This window comes from Cottoperca gobio, chromosome 5 (assembly GCF_900634415.1).
Source record: "Cottoperca gobio chromosome 5, fCotGob3.1, whole genome shotgun sequence".
NCBI classification, from domain to species: Eukaryota; Metazoa; Chordata; class Actinopteri; order Perciformes; family Bovichtidae; genus Cottoperca; species Cottoperca gobio.
This window is the reverse complement of record NC_041359.1, coordinates 16,988,745-17,014,570: the sequence shown is the minus strand read 5'-3', so window position 1 is coordinate 17,014,570 and position 25,826 is coordinate 16,988,745. Positions and strand designations below refer to the sequence as shown.

At 41.3% G+C, this 25,826-nt stretch overlaps 2 protein-coding genes across 6 annotated transcripts; one reads left to right on the top strand and one right to left on the bottom strand.

The window, feature by feature from the left end:
* Positions 1–307: 307 nt before the first annotated feature.
* Positions 308–18,188, top strand: LOC115008019 (msx2-interacting protein). 5 transcript variants are annotated; one of them, XM_029431259.1, is made up of 15 exons: positions 308–554; positions 1,805–2,119; positions 5,135–5,608; positions 5,716–5,870; positions 6,768–6,968; positions 7,118–7,269; positions 7,357–7,482; positions 7,583–7,696; positions 7,804–7,917; positions 8,005–8,105; positions 8,388–15,729; positions 15,835–15,903; positions 16,003–16,197; positions 16,501–16,659; positions 17,156–18,188. In XM_029431259.1, the coding sequence occupies exons 1-15, from the start codon at positions 472–474 to the stop codon at positions 17,285–17,287; spliced, it is 9,732 nt and encodes a 3,243-aa protein (XP_029287119.1). In that variant the 5' UTR covers positions 308–471; the 3' UTR covers positions 17,288–18,188. The 5 variants fall into 5 exon arrangements, with proteins under 5 accessions (XP_029287119.1, XP_029287120.1, XP_029287118.1 ...); XM_029431260.1 differs by having other exon boundaries at positions 5,132–5,608; positions 7,124–7,269; XM_029431258.1 differs by having other exon boundaries at positions 5,132–5,608.
* Positions 18,189–18,284: 96 nt separating this feature from the next.
* Positions 18,285–25,301, bottom strand: prkar2ab (protein kinase, cAMP-dependent, regulatory, type II, alpha, B). Its single transcript, XM_029431321.1, has 10 exons — positions 25,067–25,301; positions 22,206–22,241; positions 21,974–22,113; positions 21,241–21,347; positions 21,001–21,154; positions 20,809–20,910; positions 20,609–20,683; positions 20,451–20,516; positions 20,135–20,273; positions 18,285–18,912 (listed from the first exon to the last, which is right to left on the bottom strand). Exons 1-10 carry the CDS (start codon positions 25,299–25,301, stop codon positions 18,788–18,790), a joined length of 1,179 nt encoding a protein of 392 aa, XP_029287181.1. The 3' UTR covers positions 18,285–18,787.
* Positions 25,302–25,826: the final 525 nt, after the last annotated feature.

Here is a 25,826-nt window from a genome sequence, read left to right as displayed (position 1 = left end):
GACTGGTGTTGCAATAATCAGCAGCCCTCAGCCTCAAGTTTTAAACTACTTTTCAATGTATAGATTAGACTTTAGACTTTTAATTCAACAGCAGTCAACACTGGATCGTTAAAAGATGATGGGATTTCCGTTTCATGCCACTGGTATTATAATGCAGTATTATAATGAGCTGCAGTTTGTTCCTCTTGAAGATATCGCGTGCTCACTGTTGTGTATTCGTAAACTGTCGAGCACGCGCGGGACGCCGACCACGGGTCCGCGCAGCTCGCACCCAAAACCACCAGGAGCGAGCCTGACGCACGTTCACGTGCATGGATCGAGGACGCAGCAGCAGCTAAAGCTAAAGGGGCAGCAGCTACCAGGCCCAGATTATTCACACCGTCGTTCATTTTGTTCAGGCGGACCTCCGACCGGCAGGGATTAGAAACGTGCGAGATCATATGAGTGTGAAGGGGGGAAGAAAAGCGCAAGATGGTTCGGGAAACCAGACACCTTTGGGTGGGAAATTTACCCGAACATGTTCGAGAGGAGAAAATTGTGGAGCATTTTAAACGGTAGGTTACGCAAGAGGGATCCTATGTTGGCCGAGCAGCGCGCGCTAGGTGCAGTACTAACGTTAGCTCGTTGCAAAGGGCAGCCTGCGACTAATGCTAACACAGCTAACATTAGCATTTCTTAAGTTTTACAAGTCAGAGTGGTTGTTGTGTGCTGCCTGTGCAATGTTGCAGCACGTCGATATTTGTTTAACCGAAATGTCGGTAATGGAACCACTTAAATGTAAATGTTTACGGTTTATAGTATTTGGCTAACTTTTGCTAAAGCCAGGAGGCAAGTAGCTAGATTCGCTAGCCACCGAGCTACCACCCAACCTACCAACCATTTTGTGGGAAGTCGAGACGTTTTCATGATCAGTAAATGCCAGAATGCAGCTAACGTTAGCGGGACAGCAGGTCAAATAACACGAGATGACTTGTGTTATTTGCCCTCTGAAGCATGAGACGCATACCGTTATTTATTTGGTCAACAGTGTTGTAAGGGAAAATATTGAAATTTAGAGAAGCCCAAATCTGCGACCGATCATTGCGCTCACGGAGCTGATAATCACACGTTAGCAAATTGTTGCTGCTTTACGTCGACATACTTAAACCCTGCTAAGATACTCACTGTTGTTTTCTAATTTGGCCATTTACAAGTAAATTGCTATCAATGTTTTGCTCTTGCTAATAACGGTGCATATGTATTTCAATTTAAAGATAACTAACAGGATACACTATATGCTACCTCTTGTTCGTAAAAGTAATTTAAAACAATGTTATGACTTCACTTGAATAGCTTCTCAACTAGCTAATCTGCAACACAACAAACAGTACAGCCAGTCATAGTTAACGGGAGCTGTTGCGGTACAGCATTACAAGTGGTCTGGTGTGTTTGATTATATGCTTTTTATAGTTGTTTAACTCTGACATTTGACATGTTAGGTCCCGGAGCGATGCTTTATTTAACGTTGGAAACCTCTAAACACACCCAACAATACTTGTAACACCAAGTATAGTCATCCAGCATAACAATAGCAGGCACTGTTTGACACACTGAGTTTGTTCCTGTTTGGTGGCCTAATAGGAAATGTTGATGTTAATTTGCCTTGGTTTATATTTAGAGGAGAATGTTTGCTTTTAGTATTAGTGCCTCTTCTGCTCTCCTCCATTTACCATAATCTGACATGCATAGAAACAGCTGCATTTACCCTAATCGTAGCTGCTGTGTATGTAATTTCCTCTTTGTTTTCATTGTTATTTCCTTTCAGGTATGGTCGTGTGGAAAGTGTTAAAGTTCTGCGGAAGCGAGGGTCAGAGGGTGGTGTTGCAGCCTTTGTGGATTTTGTGGATATTAAAAGTGCGCAGAAGGCTCACAATGCTGTCAACAAGATGGGAGACAGGGACCTTCGGACTGACTACAATGAACCGGGGTCAGTCCCTAGTGCTGTTCGGGGCCTTGAAGACAGCTCCCCCTCGAGCAGTCGAGACGTAACAGGATTCTCTAGGGGAACAGTTGGTCCAGTGTTTGGCCCCCCTGTGTCCCTGCACACCAGAGAGGGACGTTATGAACGGAGAATAGATGGGTAAGTGGACACAGCCTCCCCTTATAATCCAGGGGAATCGAGGTATTGGATAGGTGTAAAACCTAAACACATAATGGGGTTATTCATGAGGGATAGATGCCTCAAGGGTGCTGCACAAAGGTAATTAGGGAACGTTCCACTTTTCATCATAATTGACTCGCCTTTCCCACGGGATCTAAGTAAATTAACTACACATTATCATTTGGTAAGGTAACTATAATGCAAGGTTTGACATCTGGTTTGGATATTACATCTTTGAGGAATATCCTGGTGAGTTTTGGATTTATTACATTTTGTGGGAAACTACCTTGGGGAGCTTTTGGATACTTTTAAAACATTTTCCTCCGAAAAACGGGATCTAACCTCGATTTTTTTTACTTGGAATCGCTTGAAACTGGAAGTTAATCCCTATTTATGAAGGATGTAATTTTCTTTGAAGAATCTATTCAGGTAATATACCATTATGTCAAGGATCTCCCATCTCGGGTTGTCTAATTTTCCAGCCGACGGATGGACTACTTTTATCATTTTTTGCATCTGTGGATAAGTCCTGTTCTGGATGTAAGTTTTTGAACAAGTGGATGGAAGAACTAAACATTTGTTACGCATCACAAGAAAGACAGGTTTAGTGCATATATCCTAGGCTGTCTCAGTAACTTTAGGGTGAAATTAACTCTATATATAGATATATATATATCTATATATAGACAATTTTTGTCCCAATTATGGAAGCTATACCAAGAAGACGTTTCAAGAACACGGGGGATCCAAACCACCCGTCTGTGGAGCTATTCTTGTTTTGGATTGATGGCCACGAAGACGCATGAAGACCGCATAGTTGGGATGTACCCTGCTGGATGTATGCAACCCATGTTGGATGTACTGATGTGGACCCTAGTATGGATAGGTGTAGGTGCCATTCATTTGGATTACTTGAGTGTGGATGTAGCTGTAGAAGTCCTCAGCTCAGTGAGGAGACGACCACGAGTATGTAACAGAGTTGAAGACAGCTTTTCAAAGTAATTTGAAATGTTACTACAATAAGATGAAGCCTTCCAGTGCAGACACCCGATAAGATCCTTGGATTGTGGAATTAAGACATGACTATGAGCCCATGAGGAGTTTATGTGTTGTGATCATAGTGTCTACAAGCTTGTTTGATGTTAAACTACTTGATATTATCAGTGGAATACATTTTTCCCCCTTTTTTGCACATAATGTAACTTTTGGAACATGCCTCTTCACACTACAAGACAAGATTGATCCAGTTGGATTTTCCATTTGGGCATCAATTTACTGTATAGTCAACCTGGAATTCCCCGAATTACCCTGAAGTTCATCATCTTAAAGGAAAAAAAGAAATCCATATTTATTTATTACGATCTTATGTTCCTATTGCTTTTTTTAACGTTTTTTTTTTTACTACATGTCCAGAAATCCATAAAGAGGTCCATTTCTGTGATTGTTTTGTTTTTCCTTTTTTCCATCCAGTGAAGAAAATTAAGTAGCCTAACTGTGGATTATACATCAACAATCTACTGGCCTGGTGCTCCACAGTATTTGGAGATAACGTGCAGTGCGATTCAAGAGAACCGTTTTTGCCTAATTAGATCAATTGATTTTTCCCCTTGGTTTTTCATTCGGCGTCTCACATTCTGATCCACCTAGATTTTATTTGGATTAGTTTCGGTAACTTCTTTTCCAAAAGGTTGGTATTGCTCTGCCCTCTGCATATTTTCTTTCTCTAACATTCCTTAGTGCTTTGTCTAATATTAGGTTTTGCACTGCTTTTAGGGAAAAGTTTAATTTGATACAAGAGAGGAAAAAAATATATTTTCTAAAATGCATATACTGTATACAATACATATATGTGTTATTTGTCATTTCTTTATGCAAGTGCCTCTTTTTTCCAGCATCACATAAATACTACAAAGTATTGTTATCACATTAAATACATCAATCTGATCTGCATGGCATTTTAAATTTCAGTAACACGGCGCTCCTCGATAGGAGAATTGTCCTGTTGAATATTTAAGAGAAATGTTTGATTTTGATATTTTCTTTTTCTTGCCATCAATAGTTCATGAACAGTCAGCCTCTGAAATCAGCTCCCCTGGTCACCCAGAGGTGCCAAAAGTGCTCAATGTCTTTGCAAATTAAAGTAATGGAAGGGGATTTAACAGCATTTCAATGATGTGTTTGTATGAGAATATCTTCAAAATGAAACAAAGAAGTTTGTATAGACTGTCTGGGGTGGCTTTGTTTCATGTGACTGTTTATGAATTTACAAAATATAAAATTGTGCTTGTGGTAGAAAATGTTATTAAATTTTAGGCTGCTGACAGTTTAGCAATTGGAGCACCACACAAGTCAAGTCATTTTTATTTATATAACCTAATGTCAATTTGCCTTAAGGGTCTTTACAATCTGTACATCATACGACACCCTCTATCTGTAGACCCTCGTCTATGTTAGTGTTTACAGACAGTGCCAGCATTTGATAGGTTGACCCCATTATGTCATGTCTTGAAGACTCAAATTATTTGGCCTATTTGTCAAATTGAGAGGAATTTTGTATCACTTTTTCTAATACTTTTTAATGCTCCACCTAGTGGCAAAAAAAACAACTCTCAAAAGTCATGCAACTTTTGTTGTGAAACCTGTTGCTGAAAAGATACAAAAATATGTTAGTGAGCACTTCTTCCTAATTAGTTGATCAACTGGAACCCCGTAGAAGAGACGTGCGTTCTGTTTTGATGGTAAATCAAAAATTGACAAAGTTTAATTCATTTTGCCAAAGCAACAATGACCTGTACATTTCAATACTAGCACTGCTCTTTAGAAGAGTATCAAGCTAACTTATCTGGCCTGCCCTCATCTGTGTCTTTGCTGTACTGACAGTTTGGATTTTCCCTTTTGTGCAAACAATTTTACAGGAAATTGTGTTTTTGATTTTTTGTTTAGAATTATAGTAACCTATATTCCCCTCTCTATCCTGTTCTTATTTCACAGTAGCTCAGAAAGCCGTGAACGTGCATATGATCACAGCCCATATGGTCACCATGAGCGCAGTGGCACTTTCGACAGACAGCGTCACTACAACGCTGATTATTACCGAGATCGCTCCATGTTCGCTGCTGCTGGCCCAGGGAGCAGTGCTATCGGGACAAGCTTTGAGGCATCGGACCCACATTTTGACTCTAGAATTCGAGACCCCTTTACTCTTACTAATTCTACACGACGTGACTTATACAGAGATGACAGAGGACGGCGGGTTGATAGAACGTACCATCACCGTCGGAGCCGATCATCTCATTCCTCACAGTCAAGGCACCCTTCCCCTCAACGGACCACGGGGCAAACCCCAAAAACTCCTCATTCCCCTAAAAGAGCGCCTTTGTCCCCTGGGAGAGGGCCGCGGTCTCGATCTCGCAGCAGATCTTCAAGCTCGGATTCTGTCAGCAGCACCAGCAGCACTGGCAGCGGCAGGTGTGGCATTTGTTTTGTTATATTAACGCCTCAACAGGCATCTGAATTTTCAGACAGACCAGTGTATAATCATTGTTGTTTTCAAAAAAATGTTTTTGTCACAACAGCGATTCAAACAGCAGCTCAAGTGATGGATCTCGGGCACGCTCTGTCCAGTCGTCAGCTACACACGCCCCTACTCAGTCTTCTATGGGGCTTGACTCTGATGAGCCACGCAGAAGCTTTGGAATTAAAGTGCAAAACCTACCAGTGCGCTCCACAGGTGAGTTTCTACATGTCGGCCTCTCAAAGAGTCACACTAATAACCATTTTGACTTTTCATACTGACTCAAAAGTATCAGTAAATTGTGATGTTCTGAGAGCGCTAGATTACATCATCTTAAACCGTAAAGTGTTTAAATTGCTTTTGCCAGAACTGGGATAAAAACGTGACCGTGTACACAGCATGATGTAGACAAAACCCATAAATAATTAAGTAGCATATGTTGATCTTGTGACCATGTTCAGGAACATAGTTTCGGGCTCCTCCTAATTTCTGTTGGTGTACACAAATTCACAGGTTTCAGGGAAAAAGCTGCATAGATTGAAAGAAGTGAAGCACCAAATTGGGTTTATACGTGTTGAGGTCGATAGTTGTCATAAAAGATGCCAGCCTCCACTCTCAAAGTTTGTTAAACTAGCCCACACATTATTTTGTGGTACATGCATATATTAGGCACTACGGTAAGAGTGAATACGAACAGACTTCAAAATAAGTGACCTTCCGGTGTACGTGATAGACAATTTCACATTCATTTAATAAGTCAGTCCGGCCGTCTGTAAAAAAACAAAACAAACGATGAAATAAATCAATGAATCTTAAATTATAAGTGATTCTTTACACAAAAAAACAACAACCTCTGGCCTGAAAACTGCATTTCAGAGATTCCCAGACCACAATCTTATATTCTATAATGTTTACATTCTTTGAGGGAATTCTTTGTGATTTTATGTGTAAAACCAAGCAGTTAGTATAACCTAAACAAGATTCACTGTACAACAGTCGGAGTAGGACACTTAAAACATCCCGATCACTGCTTTAAAAATCAAATAAAAGATTGTATATTGTTGATTTTAAAAGCATGACACTTGGATAGTAATCCTTTTTTCCCCTCCACAGACACAAGTTTAAAAGATGGACTTTTCCATGAATTCAAGAAACATGGGAAAGTGACCTCAGTGCAGATCCACGGAGCATCAGAAGACCGCTATGGTTTGGTGTTCTTTCGACAGCAAGAGGATCAAGAGAAAGCCCTCACTGTCTCCAAAGGAAAGCTGTTCTTTGGCATGCTTATTGAAGTCACGGCCTGGAATGGTCCTGGTAAGTGATGACAAATATACAAACCAACAAGTGAATTCAACACACTTTATCTTATAATCTGTATGTTTTTGTGCTGGTGGTGGAGGATATGAGCTTGACATTAAGCAGCATGTCAGTAGTATTAATGATGAACCTCCTCTTTCCACCAGAAACAGAGAGTGAAAATGAGTTCAGGCCCTTGGACGGGCGGATAGATGAGTTCCACCCAAAGGCCACAAGGACACTGTTTATAGGCAATCTTGAGAAGACCACCAGTTATCAACAACTCCTTGACATTTTTCAACGCTTTGGAGAAATTGTGGTATGTTACCACTTGACTGTGTACTGTAAATTAGTATATAAATAGGTATAAAAAGTGTCTATAAATATGCCGTCTTTTATCCTCAAGGACATTGACATCAAGAAAGTAAATGGAGTCCCCCAGTATGCCTTTGTGCAGTACTCTGATATAGCCAGTGTCTGCAAGGCCATTAAGAAGATGGACGGAGAGTATCTGGGGAGCAACAGACTAAAGGTAGTGTTTTTACAATAAACAATAGTAACATTTCTGGTGTGTGTGTGGTTTCAATTTAATGTATTCTTTTTATATAATATGCTCTTCTTTCTTCTTGAAGCTTGGGTTTGGGAAGAGTATGCCCACCACGTGTGTTTGGCTTGATGGTTTGGCAACCAGTGTCACAGAGCAGTACCTCACACGGCATTTCTGCCGCTATGGGCATGTAGTTAAGGTACGGTGTTATAATTTTTCTTGGTAAAGATTTGCTGCTTTTAATTTTAATACTGTATAGTTTTTCAAACTCTAAGTGTATCTTTTTGTCCTTTTTTTTTTTTTTAGGTTGTGTTTGATAGATTGAAAGGGATGGCCCTTATCTTGTACAACAACACAGATTTTGCTCAGGCAGCTGTAAGGGAGACCAAAGGTTGGAAGATTGGGGGCAATAAAATAAAGGTAATTAATAACAATTATTGGGTTTCGTAGTGAAACATATTTTCCATATATGTATTTGTGTGATAACAACTTATTTATTTATGAAAGGTGGATTTTGCAAGTCAAGAGAGTCAGATGGCATTCTACCGAACTATGCAGACATCTGGTCAAGACATTAGAGATTTCTATGAAATTCCTCCTGAACGACGGTAAATGGCCTCTATTTTTAATTGCATGCCCAACTTAATATATTTAAAATGTCACAAATTTGTCAGTTAATTAATACAATTGATGGGATTGCTATTTTGAGCAGTCATTTTAAATGAAATTAACCCTAATTTTAAATATGTTTGATGTTAGGTTACATTATCACTGTTCCACTGCAAAATATTTAAGCACTTCTTAATCTGAAAGTGACAGTGCAATTTTAGGAGATGAAAAATGATTTAAGTTAACAATTCATTACATTTATCTTCCTATTCAATCTACAGAGAGGAACGCAGACCTCCATACCATGAATTTACAGCTGAAAGAGCTTACTTTGAGAATATACGAACCCCTGGCATCTATCCAGAGGAAGCTCGTAGAGACTATGCTGCTCGCAGCAGAGAACGCTTTCCTGAACTGGAACACTATCAGGGGGAACACTTTGACCCACGGTATCATGAAGACCCAAGAGACTACAGGGACTTCAGAGACCCCTTTGAGCAAGACATCCGAAAATACACATATATTCAAAGAGAACGGGAAAGAGAGCGAGAACGTTTTGAGGCTGACCGCAGCAGGTGGAGCCCTTCCCATCCAAGGCGACCTGTTACTCCTACAGTATCGCCGTCACCATCTGAGCGTGCTCCCAGAGACTCAGAACGGCGGGTTTACAGCCAGTCATCTGAGCGAAGTGGTAGTGTGAGCTCAATGTCACCACCACACGTTGACAAACCTGAGAAGACTCTGCTGGAACAGGCCTCCAAGAGTGACAAGAGCAGCCAACCAGATCGTGTGGCAAGTGCTGAGAAAACCAAACGTGCAAAACGAAAAGAGAAAGGTGATAAAGACAAAACTGAGAAGATTAAATTAAGAAAAGCAAAGGGGCAATCCCCTTCCAACCCACTACCTGAAACAGAGCTTGAGACTAGTTTTGATGGAGGGTCTGGAAGAGGAAGAGGATCAGACCAGGAAGCACATGAGAGGCAAAAATGTAAGGGTGATGGTGAACCTCTTGCTGGAAATCAGTTATCAACTGCTCATGACTCTGTAAAAAGTGAAAGATCTGAAATGAGTAAAGGTGAGAATTCCGATTTGGAGGGCAAAACTCGACTCAAGAAACATCTAAAGCCTGATATTGGAAATGATGGGAAAGATTCATCAGTGGATTCAGATCGTCTTGCTTCAAGGAAAAGGCGCTTTGCTGATTCCGGTGGCAGAACCATTCGTCAGAAAAGAAGCAGGCATGAAGAGGAGGACGCTACTCCATCTTCTGACTTTGGTGCTAGTGCCACATATGTGAAAGAGTCGGACACTGACAAAAACAAAGATTCACAACGGAGGGAATCGAGACTCAAAAGTGAAAAAAGTAGCACTCAGAAGGATGGTCAAGAGGACCTTAGAGGACAAAGAGAGAAGTCTGAGGGACCTTTGGACCCACGACATCCAGGGCACACTTCATCTAGAAGGTTTTCACATGAGAATATTTCCGAACAAAGCAGTATAAGGGAACAAGAACACCATGCTGCTTTCAAATTTGGTATTCAGAATGCTGACACTGACAAAAGTGTTAAGAACAAGGAAGACCATGTTGACATTGATCTCTCTCAGAGTTACCGCAAGCAAATGGAGCAAAATAGACGATTGCACCAGCAGCAGCAGCAGCTTGAGTCTGACAAATCTGACAAACCAGGAAGTCCTCAAGGAAGTGAAACAGAGGACTTGGAACATCGCAGTCTTGTGCATGAAGTTGGCAAACCACCTGAGGATGTCACAGATAATTTCCCATCTCACAAACTAAAGAAACTAGACCAATTTGAAACCGAGTCAGGAATTAAGAAAGAGCGTGTCTACAGGAGCTTTAGACAGAAAAGTGAAGATCCTGACTGGAGCAACATCTCCTCTCCAGGACATCAGCACTTCTCTCACCATGCAGATGAGGACTTTGTGGACCCTTCTCAGAAAGAGTTGAATAGAAATGAGGAAAAAATTCACCCAGATCTTGAGCTATTGGTCAAAAGGACACATAACACACAGGTAAATAAGCCAAACACTCCTTTACTAAGTGTGGAAGAAGAGCAACAAAAGAGATGGGAGAGTAGAGTTAATCAAGACTTGTTACCTGACCTGAACTTTTCTCGAAGTCTTAGTAAAAACATTCACAATCGCAAGCGTTTGGAATATGGTATTTGGCATGACTTGGAGCCCGGGGAAGTACGATCCGACTCTGAGGAGGACAGAGAGCCCAAACCCCACTCTCCGGTGCCCTCCACATCAATGCCTTTTTCCGACAGGCCAAGGGTTGATCGATTTTCAGACCCAAAACTAGCGCATCTTGAAAGAAACAAATTCTACTCTTTTGCACTTGATCAAACCATCACACCTGATACAAAGGCTCTGCTTGAACGTGCAAAATCTCTCTCATCTTCAAGAGAAGATAACTGGTCCTTTTTGGATTATGATTCTCACTTTGCAAATTTGCGCAACAGAAAGGATACTGAGAAGGTAGAATCGGCACCACGACCTACACCCTCCTGGTACATGAAAAAGAAAAAGATTCGAAGTGGATCTGAAGACAAACTTGATGACCGGAAGGAAGAGCCTAAGCCGGAGGAACAGGAACGCAGGGAACTTTTTGCCTCCCGCTTCCTTCACAGCCCTGTGTTTGAGCTGGACTCTAGGCGACTTCAACACTTGGAACGCAAACATGAAGAACCTGAGCGTACACAGAACCAACAACCTGGTCAGCAAGGGACAGACGGTGAAATTGACTCTGGACCAGTTGTCCTTTTCCATAGTCGTTTTTTAGAACTCATGCGACTGCAACAACAGAAGAATAAAACCCATCAGCTGCAAGAGGCAAAAAGAGACACTATGCTCACTGATGAGAATAAAGTGGAAAAAGCACCTGTTCAAGAACAACAAGCTTTGCAGTCACCTGAAACGATAGAATCAATCATGGAGCCTGAAATTAAACCTATCAGTCCTGCTGAAGAGCCGATTTCTGAACCCCGACTCACACCTACTTCTGTCACCCAATCTGTGGTCAAGGACTTTCATCCACCAGAAGAGAAATGTGTTGCATTAAATTCAGCCCCTGATCCATATACCCCTGTGCCTGTCATAAAGGAAGAGGTCAAGGAAGAGGTCAAATATATTGACCCTGTTGTAACCATGCACCACCCAATAACTGAGGCGTCATCTGATTCTGAACCTGGACCAATAGCAGCACCCGAACCCAGTTATTCAGTGGATAGATGTAGAGCTTCTCAGTCTGAAGGGAAATTTGATATTACTGATAATTTCAAACCTCTCTACATAGAAAAACCATGCCGTCGTGATTCTCATGACGAGCTTGTTAGCATTTCAGAAGCAGAGCTGGATCCTGAGACAACACAACCAGAAGTACCCGAAGCCACTAGTCCCATACCACCTAGTATTCCAGAGGAGGAGGAAGAAATAAATTCTGTTTGGAAAGCAGTAGCAGAGACTGAGGGAGAGAAGAAACTTCAAGTTGGTAAAGTGCAGATGCCCATTGATAATGACACGAATGACGAGCCAGTCTCACCTCAGAAAGAGCATAAAACAAAAGAAATGAGAAATAAAAAGTTTAGACAATCCCCTGCTCAAGTTGCTTCAGTTCCTGTCATATCTACCTCTGGTTTTGAGAAACAAGCAACACGGAAGAGTGAGCGCATTGACAAAGAGAAGCTGAAACGTGGATCATCCCCAAGGGCTGAATCAAAGTCCACAGGCAAATCTCCTATTCATGGATCAGAACCTGATATGTCAGAGCCAGGCATATCAGCAGGCAGAGCAAGACGAAGAAATGTTAAATCAGTGTATGCCACTCCAGTTGAAGATGATGCAACAGTTCGTCCTGGAAAGGAAATTACAGAGTCACCGCGCTCTGCACGAAAGAGAGGTACAGACAAAGATTCAACACAACAGCAAATTATCGATCAGGATCCACCTGCTCCAACCCCTGCAACTAAACGGGGCCGTCCTCCCAAGAACCGCAGACAAGGCGACGAGAGTTCAACAGGAAAAGTAGAAAAATCAAAACTGGACAATAAAGACACTGATTCAAATGAATCAGAAGGTGGGGAACGATTTGCGAGAGTGTCAAAAGGGAAAACATCCCCTCATGGCACAAAGGGTTCATTGAATCAGATTTCCATAGTTCAAGGATCGGGATCAACAAGGAAGGGGGAAAAAACTGAGGATGATCAGGAAATGGATTTTACAGATGAAGATTCCTTAGCTTTGCAAGATTCATCAAGTTCTTGTAAAGAAGATTCTTCAATAAAGGTTGTCCAAAAGAAAGAAGACAAAGACAAACAAGGAAGAGAATTGGGCAGAGATAAAGATGTCTTCCATGAAGAGGCTTGTGAGGGTAAATCAAATGGGAAAGAGACAGATTCCCCAGTCTTAGAAGAGAAACCCACCTTGGAAAAAGACAAGATTGTTAGAGGAAAAACCAAGTTGACAAGGACTCCCAAGTCTCCTGTTCTCAAGAACCTCAAAATCAGACTAAATGTGACAGAGGTCAAAGATCTTCTTCAGTTAGGGGATGATGAACTTGGAAATCAAGAGGATTCTTCAAAAAAGATGAGACCTGGTGACCACAGTGACCTTGCTTCAAAGTCTACTAATGCAGACCAACAATCCAGCTCCAACAATGAAGAAAAGGAAAATGCCACTTTGGAAAAGAAAGAGCTCCTGGAATCACCACAAAACTTAATTTCACAAGAGCTGGAGTTAGAGCAGGCTGTGGAGAACATTGCTAAACTTACAGATCCAGATTTTCCGACAAAACCACTGACTCCACCCGTTCCACCTACAGAAGTAAAAAGTGAACCAGAGCAAGACAAACGTTCTAATCCTGCTAGTGAGACAGAACTCATGGCTGCTATTGACTCGATAACTGCTGAGGATGGAACTGTATCCTCAAGCCAAGCACCTCCACCAAGTGCAGATGGAGGTTCAGAACCTGAAATACAAGACTTGATTCCACCTGTCAAGGAAGGTGAACCTGAAACAAATACACCTGCCATACAGGAAGAGCCTGTCTTCCCTACCACACCCAAAAAGGGCACAAAGGGAAGACCTAAACGTTCTAAAGGCCAAAAGCCAGTAAAAAAAGATTTAAAGGAAGGCCCTTCGATAACTGAGGAATTGACAATTCCTTTAGCGGATAGCCCACCATCCAGTGTAAAGACTGTTCCTGCAACAACTACATCAGCAGCAACTACTACGGTTATTACTCCTACTACTTGGAAGCCAGAACCTGAGCCTTTAGCTGTCAAGGCTACAGATGTAAATACAGGGTCAGAGTCATCTTCTGAAGAACAGATTCAGCATCTTAAATCTGTTATTCCCCACTCTAAAAGTCCAATATGCCCAAAGCCCCAACAGGTGCCATCCGAGTGCATCTCTCCTTCCCTGTCTCCACTAGCTAACAGGCCACATATCAGACCCATTCAAACAAATAGAATTCCTGTTTCTCCACCAGATTGGCGCCACCAGTCTAAAGATACAGGAGTTTCCTCTTCACCTGTCATGCCGTTGGCATCAAAGGAAAACCAGTCTTTACTCTCAGACTCTGACAACTTGGTTATTGATCATGGCGCAAGTGATTTAAGGCAGATTCTTATGAAACACAAAAATATTTCATTGCCAAGTAGTAGTGCTATTCCTAGTAATCTACCCACTTTACGAGACCAGAACCCCTCTGAAAGTAATACTCAGTCAGCTGTTGTGCCAAATAAGTCACCACTACCAGGTAGTGTAATGGCAGCTCATCCAGCTCCCCCTATTGTTCGACCTCCAGCCTCACTACCATCTCCTGAGACGAAGTCTGTGATCTCTGTTATTGCATCCACTGCAACATCTGTTATCAGTCGTGTAGGCAACACTCCTGAGCCTGAGGACAAACTAAACATGAACATTGGAAATACCTGTGTGGATATGACTCTACCCAAGCCAACCTATAGGCCCAACAAAGACGATACTGGATCATACCATGGGCCTGTTGGTGATGAGGTGGGAAGTGCTGCACGCTTCATTGTTGAGAGCCCCACTCATGGTACAGGATCTTGCCCAGGTCTGAGAGTTAATACATCCGAAGGAGTGGTAGTATTGAGCCACTCGGGCCAGAAAATAGAGGGACCACAAAGGATTAGTGCAAAAATAAGTCAGATTCCACAAGCAACAGCAGGTGACATGGAATCTCAGCAGTTGGTATCCATGCCCCAGATAAAACAAGAAATGTATGGTTCTCATTTAGGACTTCAAAAGGGGCCTACTTTGCAGACAGATCATGGGCATCCTTGTAAGACGCTGTCAACTTTGTCTTCTATTAAACAAGAAAGCACTGGTTTGGAAAAGATGGAATCTACTTACCAATCTGGAGTAGTAAAGCGTCTCACACAGGGTAACCAGCAAGTAATGAGTTATCATCAAGAGTACATGCCAATAAAACATCAAAAGAAAATGGACATTGCTGATCCTCACAGTACGGATGGAGCTAAACCATCTTGGACCTCTGCTATAAGTCCTGCAATAAGCCCCCATTTGCCCTCTCCACCTGGCAACCATGTAGGTTTTGGTACAGCGGCTGGTGACAGAGCTCCCTCCCATATCAGTGGGGTCAAACAGGAACCACAATCCCCTCGCAAGTCTGGTCATCCACACTCTCCGTTTACTAAAGTGTCTTCACCCATTGGCTCCTCTTCACCCAAGGGCATACCAGTGATGCTATCCACTGGCCTTCCTGCCATGCAACAGTTTATTACTGGTGTACATCATCCAGAGCAGTCGGTTATCATGCCGCCTCACAGTGTGCCTGGAGGCTTGGGACGGATGTCTCCTCACCGTGTATCCCAGTCAATTCCAGTGGGACATCTTGTCCAAGGAGATGTTCGGGTCAATACTCCACCTCTCTCTGTGATGAGCTATGGGTTGCATAGTGAGCCTCATGCCTCTCCCTGGTCCGGTCCCATGCAGACACGGCCCACCTCACCGCAGGCTGTTGGCAGAGAAAAGGTTCTCAAGGTAAACCCAGCTTCTTTGAGGGGTCATGAGGGGGAACAGGAAGAAGCCAGACGCTTCCACCAGGCTCCAGGAAGACAGTCTTCAACACAATTAAAACCGGAGACCATGCAGTCGCATGCAGGGCCTTTGCGGAGTAATGTCCAGTTAGAAACATACATGGCACAAAGAGATATGCGTGTGCTCCTGCATCAACAGGGGGAGCGTTTGGCCACAGACTCTCATTCTGGGCACATTCAAGACCTTCCCACCTCTTCAGCGCCTTCCAACCTGCCCTTATCCTTGTCTCCAAGAGCACATGTTTTGCCTAAAGGTGTGTCTGAGAAGGATATAACAAAGCCGTTGGAGGCAAAGAGGCCACACTCTCCTCTTCCTAAAGATGGAATGATGGGGATTAGACAATCTGGACAAGCAATGGCATCTCCCCAGAGAGTTCAGCTAATGCAACCAGGACCTAGTGGCTCATTCCCAGAGTACTCAGCAATGTACTCAAACCCAAGAGGCATCCATTCTCAAATACCAGAGACGTCTCCTGTTGGACTTAACCAGCCACCACTGAATGTCACACCAACCATGGTGAGTTAACTGCAATTAACAGTTTTACAGGTACACCTAACTTAAAATAAGGCTGTATTACACAACATTTCTGCATTTTCACACATTACATTATTGCCTCCTTAGGGTGCAGACTCCCAGACTAAACCAGACGGCAAGATGACGCAGCCTGTTAATATGGTGCAGTTGCTCACGGTAAGACAAGTTTAAATTGTGTGCCGGGTTGTTGGTCTGACTTACTTGTCTTTGCTTTGTCTGACTTACTTGTCTTTGCTTTGTCTCACCTTTCAACAGAAATATCCTATTGTGTGGCAAGGCCTGCTGGCACTGAAGAACGACACAGCTGCAGTCCAGTTGCATTTTGTCTGCGGCAACAAAGCTTTGGCTCATCGATCACTGCCCTTACAAGAAGGAGGCGCATTGCTTAGGATTGTCCAGAGAATGAGACTAGAGGCTTCGCAACTAGAGAGTGTAGCCCGAAGAATGACGGTATGTGTCTTTTGTCTTACTCCTATTAGGAGTGGGCGACTTATCATTTTCATTCCTATTTGAAGCCAATAAATAATATTATTCCTTAAGATATGTTCCCTAATATGGACAATAGAGGGAAAAGAGGTACAATTATGTTTTGTGTGCAGTATCCCTTTTAATTTTATAATACGTCACAGAAAACAAAGATGTACTGTTTCATATAAACTTTGGGTCATCTCGGACACCCTAAATCCCATTGAGTACTTTTTCAGTTTCATTAAAGGGAGTCCGCTAACAACAATTACATTTTTACCTCTACAGGGGGACAGCGACTTCTGTCTCCTCCTTGCTCTGCCCTGTGGACGGGATCAAGACGATGTCCTAAACCAAACTCAAGCTCTTAAGGCCGCTTTCATCAACTACTTGCAGGCAAAGTTGGCTGCTGGTATCATCAATATCCCCAACCCAGGTTCCAATCAGGTGAGACATGATTGTTTGTGTAAAGGTTTTTCTTTCATCTGTTTTCATATATGGGTTTTATTTTATATAAGTTTACTAATTATTTGATGTAAAGAGATTCTTTAACTAAAGTAACTTGTATGTATCATTCATGTGTGACCGTGTTCATTTAGTCAGCTATTTGATTTAGTCAAAAATGCTCATTTAGTCACATTTAAGTCATTTTTATCCTTCAAACTTTATTCATTATAGTAGCACACTTGTCAGGACCTAAGACGAAAATAAAGAGATTCTCTTTTGATTAATTTTTTTTACTAATTAACACTGTTGTGACCTCTACAGTCTCCTTTTTAAACCTGTGTATTCTGTTTGAATTTTTATTAATCATTGCTGTCGTTGCACAAACAATGCGCATGTCCATAAGTAGAATATGCTTCATTAACACCACTCGGGTATCAAATCTGCTGTTTCCCAGTAACTTTAAGTGTAATTCATGTTTTTCTTGTGTTTTCCCCAGCCTGCCTATGTGCTCCAGATTTTCCCACCATGTGAATTTTCAGAGAGCCACTTATCCCAGCTCGCCCCCGACCTTCTCAACAGGATCTCCAGCATCTCGCCACACCTCATGATTGTCATCACCTCTGTGTAACCTTCACTGCTGGGAACCGTGCCATCGATGGATGTTCTTGCTGATGAGCCTCAGGAAACCAGAGGAATATGAGAATTAGTTTTTGCCTGGACACAATGGGAATGTATAGGATATACCTATCGACGCTTTTTTTTTTCCAGTCTTTTTTTCTTTCGTCTGGTATTTGTCCTTCTCAAAAGAACTCAGGGATGGACCAACCAGAATCAGTCTTATTTGACCATTTCTCTGCTGTATTTCTATTTATTGGAGTTTTATTTTAATGTTCGGAGATGCTCTGAAGAAAAAAAAAAAACGGGATGTTTGATGAAAAACAATGAGTGACTATCTGGGTGGCCTTTTTTCTTTAATCTGTCTTTTAATTGATTGTCGTTCATTTCTTCACGAGTGGATCATAGAAGCTGTTGCACCGCGATGGCTAAAAAGACATTTCAACATGTAATTTTAAATAATTATGTACAGACTTTCTCGACCAGGCTTTCTTTTAGAGGAGGAAGATTTAACTTGTAAAACTATGGAGACCCTGTAGAGGACCACATTCGTTTAACAGCTCCTTTTTAATTCCACCAGCTCTACTCATTTTTCTCACAATACTGAAGCAGTTACACTTCTGCCACCGGCCTTTGCATTGAACAAGCTACATTATGATTTGGGAGTTTTTGAATACAGGACTTTGTAAATATTTTAAATATTTAAAACTTTGACAATGGAACTTGGACAACATAACAGAGACTCTGGGACAAACCAGAATTCGAAGTGTGGAAATTTAGATGGATATCCTTGATTTTTGGGTGTAAATACTTGTAACACAAGAAGGTTGGCAAACTCTCCTGTGGAGTCTGCTGATGGCACTTCATATTTTGTAACTCAAATAAAACAAACTCCAAAAAACTTGAAAAATTAAGATGCAATCTTTTATTTTCTTTGTCATGTGTGTCGTTTGGCAAGAATGTTCATTTGAGCTGAACAATGATTTCACTTATTAAAAACATGGTTACACCTACATTAAATACCATACAACAAAGGTTTAGGGAAACAGAAGGGGTTAATAGTTTGCTGAGTTCAAATGTAAAATGCACTTTTTTTATATTATAAAATCAAGAAGGGATTGACAGCACAATAATGGCAAATAAACAAATGTTGTGAAAAACAATTATAAAACATTTGAATACAATTTGGATATTAAGTGGCAATTCAATTGTACCCCAGTTGCTTATCAATTGATATACGAAAACATGTATATATTTCGTTTTGTTTCAATGTATTTGATTTTGATGGCTCAGTAGCTTATTTTATGAATCCATGACTGTCATTTTAATAAGGAAGACATAATTGACAGACTGGTTTTGCTGCATTACTTCTGATATACTTTAAAAAAACATGTTTGCAATGTTCTAGGAGTACAAGACATATTACTGAATATAAACAGAAGGCTGTATGTTACATTAACTTCAAGGGGGAGTTCACTAAGTACTTACATGCTACTTTATTTTAACATATGTCCTAGTGTTTCAAATCTACACTTGAGCCAAAAAGTGCCACCAGCTGTTCTTCATACTGGGAAATGTTCCTCTTCATGATGTCCATACAGGGTCCCAGCAAACGCTCAAAAACCTGGATGTCAATTACTGAAAGAAATGGAAAGTAATGAAATGTGTCATTGAAGGCTCCTGCTTGCCTGTCTAACAGAGGGAGTATGTAGTTTCCAAAAAAGCAGTGAAACTGTCTAAAAACAGTAGAAATTGGTGCCCAAATAACTTGATTGAACAGAGAAATGTTTGGTCATGTATCAGAGAGCTTGGAATGTAAAAGTGCCGTGATTTACATTTAAATCTTGCCATTATCAGGGTTCATTACCAACTCAGCAGATGTGACATATTTCAATTCATAAACTTTTGTTGTCGAGGATCAAAAGGAAAAAAAAAACGTATAAATGGAATATATTTAAATCCTGAGGATCAGTGGATATAATGTTTTTAATGACAGTGAAACTGCAGGAATCGATTTGTCCAGCGTAATCCACTGCGAACTGTACAGCTTTAGTCTTTGCCTACCGCTTAATTGAAATTGGAAATCAAGACAAAAGTGTGAGAGTTGGCAAAGCTGTGATACTGAAGGACACGGAGCTGAACTCTTGGGCTCTGGCCCAAATGAACTCCGTGGTCCCACATGTTGCTTAGTTTAATATTGGGTCCGGTACTGTGTCTCTTGACCCTGGCTGTGTTAAATACGAGCACCTGATAAAACGCCCACTGGCTGTGTGTAGGTTATAAATGACTGTTTGCTTTCGTCTCTGCAGGGTTCTCACACCTTCTTAAACATCAAATTCAAGAACGTTGCATACCAGATTCAAGACATCGAAGGTAATTACTGCTACAACACTGAGAATATTTATAACGAGAACTAGCTTTACAGACGCTCACTACAGTCACAAGGAGCGAGAGGCTTGCATGTGTGAACATTGTGTGCTGCTGTGTTAGTGAAGGCAGACTGTGCTCTCTTGCCTTCTCTAACACAGCACAGGTAAAACTATATTGTGGATGTTGAGAGATTGAGACAAAGACTTATTAACGAGTTGAACAGCTAATTAAAATAACTTCAGTTTCTGTTCTTGCACAAAATATATAAATTCAAGCACTTTCACAAAAACTTTCAAAGCCTTCGTTTTTTTCTCATCAAATTCACAAACTTTCAAGGTTCAAGGAAACAACCCCATGTTGGCCGGCTGCACCACGCCCCTCCTACTCTCAACTGTATACAGCCATGGTCTTTCACTAAAAATAACGTATAGAAGCTTAAAATGAATGTGCCTCCCCTCCTGACGCAAAGAACGAAACACTGCCGTCTTACCTAAACATTTGGTTTGTCCCACAGCGTAAACTGATGCTGCACGAGGTTTGTTGGTGACCAGTGCCAGCTCCCCAAAATACTGCCCTTTAGAGCAGCGAGCCACCTCGACCTCTGTGTTATCCTGCTGGCCTGCCTTCGTCTGCAACAGACATAAAGAAGCCTGTGAGTCCTGCAGTCATTTAGTACATTTAGTCACATAAAAACTGAACATTATATCTACTTATTGGCAAAAACTAGCGATCAAATTCACAGATAAAAGGGGGGAGAATGTTAGGAATCATTTTGAAGAAGCAGTTATAATTTTGGACACACTCACTTTGCTTTTTATCATTATCTTCACCTCTCCTGATTCCACAATGTAGAAACAGTCAGCCTCGTCCCCCTGCAGGCACAGAAAGCAGCAGACACACCACACTTATTAAGTCTAACGTGAAGGAAGACATAGATACAGCGACAAGTGTCCCAACACTTTACCTGTTTTAATAAGCACTCTCCATCTTTGAACACTCGGGCTCCCAAAACATCGACAATCTTCATCCTCTCGGAGAGCTTGTGAAAAGAAAATGAAGCACGATGTCACAACAAAGAGACTGCTGACGAACCTGAAGTACAAGCTGACTAAATATCCCCTTATTGTACGATGATCTTGTTTGTGTAGAGTTTGTGTTTCTGACCTCAAGAGAGTTCAGAAGAGGAACACACTCGATGAAGGCCTCATAAGTCCTCCTCTTCTTTGCATTATTTTTAACGATCAGTCTGTGAAATGTGGCCCGATCCTGAAAGAGCACCAAACAAAAGTTGATGTGTTTCATTTTAGCTTCAATTCTATTTTTTTATTCAAGATCATAATCCTTTGTGGGACTCACCAGGCCCCACAGGGCGCCTTCCTGTGTTGCAGCGATAGTGGCAGCTCGTGGCGTGTTGTACATGAGAGCCAGCTCACCAAAACTGCCTTTATTGTCATACTTTCCCACGCACACGCTCACTCCGTCCTTCTGCACAAAGATATCATACACGCCCCTGGAGAGGATAAGACACAGATGGGCAGTGGAAGTCATTATACTGTCATCTCGTTATAACATTATCATTTGTAATCCGTCACTCACTTCTCTATGATGTAGAAATTGTCTCCATCGTCTCCTTGGTCTATGATGTGTTCCTGAGGTTTGACCAACACCTCGAACATGCCGTCCAAAACCTCAGAGAACTGCTCCTGCAGGGCGTTAGGTGAGGAAAGTTAATTAGTGCTTTACATAAAACACAAAAATACATTAAGAAGATATATAATAGAAACGTTAACACATAACTAGTGTGGCCCAGCTACAGTGCAGTGTAAGATATGAAAGAGTATTCCCACATTTTGATAAAAGGCAGCGGCAAACTGAAAAGTCTTCAGCCTCGATTTAAAAGAGTTGAGAGTTGGAGCGAAGCCTATTCCAGATATGTGATCAAAGAAACGGATTGCTGCTTCTCCATGTTTTAGTTTGGAGTCAGTAAGCAGAGAAACAGAAACCTTTCAGTGCTTTGGAAACCATGTTCTGACACACATGAAGCCCGTGTGAAGGTCACCTTTGTGGTCTTGGTGAGGACTCTGTGTGTGTGTGTGTGTGTGTGTGTGTGTGTGTGTGTGTATGTGTGTGTGTGTGTGTATGTGTGTACTTACACATCTATCTTTGTGCGAACCAATTTGAGTGAGTGTGTTAGGGTAAGGGTTATATAATCAATTATAGAAGTACAGGGGGTGTGTGTGTGTGTGTAAGTGTGTATCTGTATGTAAAACCTGAATTTGTGTCCAAACAAAGACACCAGTCATCATCACAAAGACAACCAGTGTTGTACCTGCTCCAGTGTTTTAAACAATAGAATGTCTTTGCAGGCATCCTGAAGTCTGCGCCGCTGCTCGTCCGTTTTGGGATGGACAACCCGAGGATCTGCATCATCGTCCTCATCGTCATCGGGGTTATACGCCTCTGCACAAACTGCAGCAGGACAAATAAATAAAAATACTGTCAACTGTGCCCTGGTCCACATGGTTTCATATTCTTCCCACATATTGTTCTAAGTAACTGACCTGAAACTCTGCGCTTGTATTTAGAGGTGGTGGACTCTGCAGAGAGAAAGACAGGGGTGGATATATTAGACTAGATTTCACAAGTCTCTTACAGATGTCACATGAAAAGTCATAGTATGTCATAAAAGATAGACGATAGCCGAGTGGTCGGGGCCAATACCACACGGGCTCAACTGCACTGAGCAGCGAGTCCCAGGATTGATTCTCGGCCGACCGGACCGATTGCTGCATGTCCCTGCTCTCTCTCCCCCCCCCATGTTTCGTGTGATCAAGTGATAGTGGAGAGACACATGAAATGCCCCAAAATAACCTCATAGTATAGTTATAAAAGATGATGTATACTGTCACAGCAAATGTCATAAAAAGTAATAAATAAAGTATAGTATGAGATAAAAAGTAATTATAAAGTATTTCATAAAATAATTAATAGTTTAGTATGTTATTAAAAATTAGCATTAAAATTACTGTCATAAAAAGTCACATAAATTGACATTTTAAAGTATATTAGTTCTTAAAGTATTAAGCATAAGGAAGCTCATCACAGTTACAGTGACGTGTGTGTGATGTTTGTTCTCATCTCCATGTTTTGTTATATGCAGTTACTGTGTGGTGGACCATTATCCATCATCCCCATCTGAAGAAGTGAAATGTGTAGAGAGCGGATTTTATATTTGTTTCATTTTTATTTATCATTCAACCAATTATTTGTCTTTGCTTTTCCTTATTTGGGATCATCATTTAATTGCTTGAGTTAATGAGCTAATCAGCTTTTTGTTCACATGGATGTTTGCCTTGATGTTTGACTGCGACCTTGTAGGTCAACACTTTACATCAACATTTTTGGAAGCCTGCAAATTTCAGTCTGTGGACAGTTTGTACTTGTCCTTTGTGGGATGTTGACACCATGAAGCTTTTGGGGTTGGAAACATCTAAATCAAATCAAATCAAATCAAATCAAATGTATTTGTATAGCCCAATATCACAAATTATACATTTGTCTCAGTGTGCTTTACAGACTGTACAGGTTACGACACCCTCTGTCCTTAGACCCTCGCATCCCACAAGGAAAAACTTCCTAAAAGAAACCCCATAATTAAAGGGAAACATGGAAGAAACCTCATGGAGAGCAACTGAGGAGGGATCCCTCTCCCAGGACGGACAGACGTGCAATAGATGTCGTGTGTACAGGATAAACAACATAGTACAAATACAACATTTGACAGAAATTATGTTGTGTTGGAAAAAAAAATAGAAAGTTTGGATGAATCCAGGAAAATGTCAATAAGGCTTCCCGGTGTCCAGCAGGACCAGGTCAGCAGGCGCTGTCACGATTCATGATCCTGACGTAAACTTTATCAGTGGCAACCTGCCACATGAGAGACAGACACTCCGGGGATGATACCCCGGATGGTGAGTTAGTAACATACATTTACATAAATGCATACAGATAGAGAGGGAGAAGAAGAGAGAGGGAGGGGAGGAGAGAGGAAGAGAAGGAAGAGAGCAGGGAGGTGTCCCCCGGCAGTCTAAGCCTATAGCAGCATAACTAGGGGCTGATCCAGGGCAAACCTGAGCCAGCCCTAACTATAAGCTTTATCAAAAAGGAAAGTCTTTAGCCTACTCTTAAATGTGGAGAGGGTGTCTGCCTCCCGAACACAAACATCAAGAAGTTGCTAGACATTCAAGTTTTTATGTCCTTAAGGCTTGAAGTTTAACCAATTGATTGGTTTTATCTGGTTTAATTGATAGATATAATTGGGTATCATCCGCATAACAATGAAAGTTTATAGAGTGGTTCCTCATAATATTGCCCAAAGGAAGCATATATAAGGTGAATAGAATCGGTCCAAGTACAGAACCCTGCGGAACTCCAAGACTGACTTTGGCTGTCATGGAGGATTTATCGTTAACAAGTACAAATTGAGATCGCTCAGATAAATAGGACTTGAACCAGCTTAGTGCGGTTCCTTTTATGCCAACACAATGTTCCAGTCTCTGTAGTAGAATGTCATGATCAACAGTGTCGAAAGCAGCACTGAGGTCTAACAAGACAAGAACAGAGACAAGTCCTTTGTCTGATGCCAACAGAAGGTCATTGGTAACTTTCACCAGTGCCGTCTCTGTGCTATGATGAACTCTAAATCCAGATTGAAAAACCTCAAATAAACTATTATTATGTAAAAAGTCACACAACTGTTTTGCGACTGCTTTCTCAAGGATTTTAGCGAGAAAGGGAAGGTTAGATATCGGCCTATAGTTGGTTAAAACCTCTGGATCAAGACTAGGCTTTTTAAGAAGTGGTTTTATTACAGCTACTTTAAAGGATTGTGGTACGTAGCCAGATAATAGAGGCAGGTTGATCATATTTAATAACGAGGTGTTAATTAAGGGTAAAACTTCTTTAAAACAGTTTAGTTGGAATCGTGTCTAAAAGACAGGTTGATGGCTTAGACGATGAGATTGTTGAAGTTAGTTGGTTATGGTTGATTGGAGTAAAACAGTCTAGATATATTTCAGGAGTTACAGATGTTTTTAAGGTTTTGGAGGTTGAAGTTAAGTCATTACCAATTGAGGGCAGGAGGAGATTAATTTTGTCTCTAATAATTATAATTTTATCGTTAAAGAAACTTCATGAAGTCGTCACTACTGAGAGATATAGGAACAGAAGGCTCTGTAGAGCTGTGGCTCTCTGTCAGCCTGGCTACAGTGCTGAAAAGAAACCTGGGGTTGTTCTTATTTTCTTCTATTAAGGAAGAGTAATAAGCTGCTCTGGCATCAATCTATAACATGGCATTTCATCCATCTTTCATTTGGAGAACATGGAGCAGAAAACCAACACAAAGATATGTAACATTACTCACTGATAGTGTCTTCCTCCTCTTCATCTTTTTTGGGCTTATTTGACTTTGTTTGAAAGGTCACTCCTTTCTGTGCAGGTTTTGCGCTGCGTTTCTTGGCTTTTTGATCGTTTCCCTGGCCCTCCAGAATTCGTGTAAAATGCTGCACCGCAAATTCAACCAAGTTTGCCGGCCTGCGGCGAAGCACCTCCACTGTGTATCCCTGCAGCAGCCCTTTCAAACCAGCTGGTATCTCCATATTACTCATGGTACAGGTTCAGAGGTCACGGGTTGAGGTTTGATAGTTCACGATCAACCCCAAATCTAAATGTCAAATATATCAGCTTGTCCCACAGATGTGAAAAACATACTTCTGTCCGGACCATCAGGAGCAAACTGAATCCTCCTCCTCTTGTCCCACTCTCTAACATTTCAGCAGCTTATTGATTTCTTTATTTAGCACGGCCTGTCGGAAAGTATTGACCAGGACAACACATGTAATTAAAGGCTGTCGGATAGATAACGACTCAGAACTTGATTTGGCAAAGAAACAACAGAGAGAGAGGGAACTTTTAAAAGTCAGGCTGGTGATAAAACAAAGTGCAGAAACAGAAACCATCAGATGATCAGTGTTTTGCAAAAGTTAGATTTGAATGTTAAACAGTGCAGGTAGAAAATCCATTACTAGAAAAACCTTCATTTAATATTATATCACATCTTATTTTCATCTTTGCATTTTATTCTTCTTTTATTTAATTATTTATTTTTTAGTAGACTTGTCATT

Coding starts and splice junctions, on each gene's coding strand:
- LOC115008019 (XM_029431258.1), top strand. CDS start 472: ATGGTTCGGGAAACCAGACACCTTTGGGTGGGAAATTTACCCGAACAT. Junction 6,969..7,117: donor CACGGCCTGGAATGGTCCTG/GTAAGTGATGAC, acceptor TCTTTCCACCAG/AAACAGAGAGTGAAAATGAG. Junction 7,697..7,803: donor GCTATGGGCATGTAGTTAAG/GTACGGTGTTAT, acceptor TTTTTTTTTTAG/GTTGTGTTTGATAGATTGAA.
- prkar2ab (XM_029431321.1), bottom strand. CDS start 25,301: ATGGAGATACCAGCTGGTTTGAAAGGGCTGCTGCAGGGATACACAGTG. Junction 20,684..20,808: donor CTCTTCTGAACTCTCTTGAG/GTCAGAAACACA, acceptor TCTTTTCACAAG/CTCTCCGAGAGGATGAAGAT. Junction 18,913..20,134: donor GGGACAAACCAAATGTTTAG/GTAAGACGGCAG, acceptor CATTTCTTTCAG/TAATTGACATCCAGGTTTTT.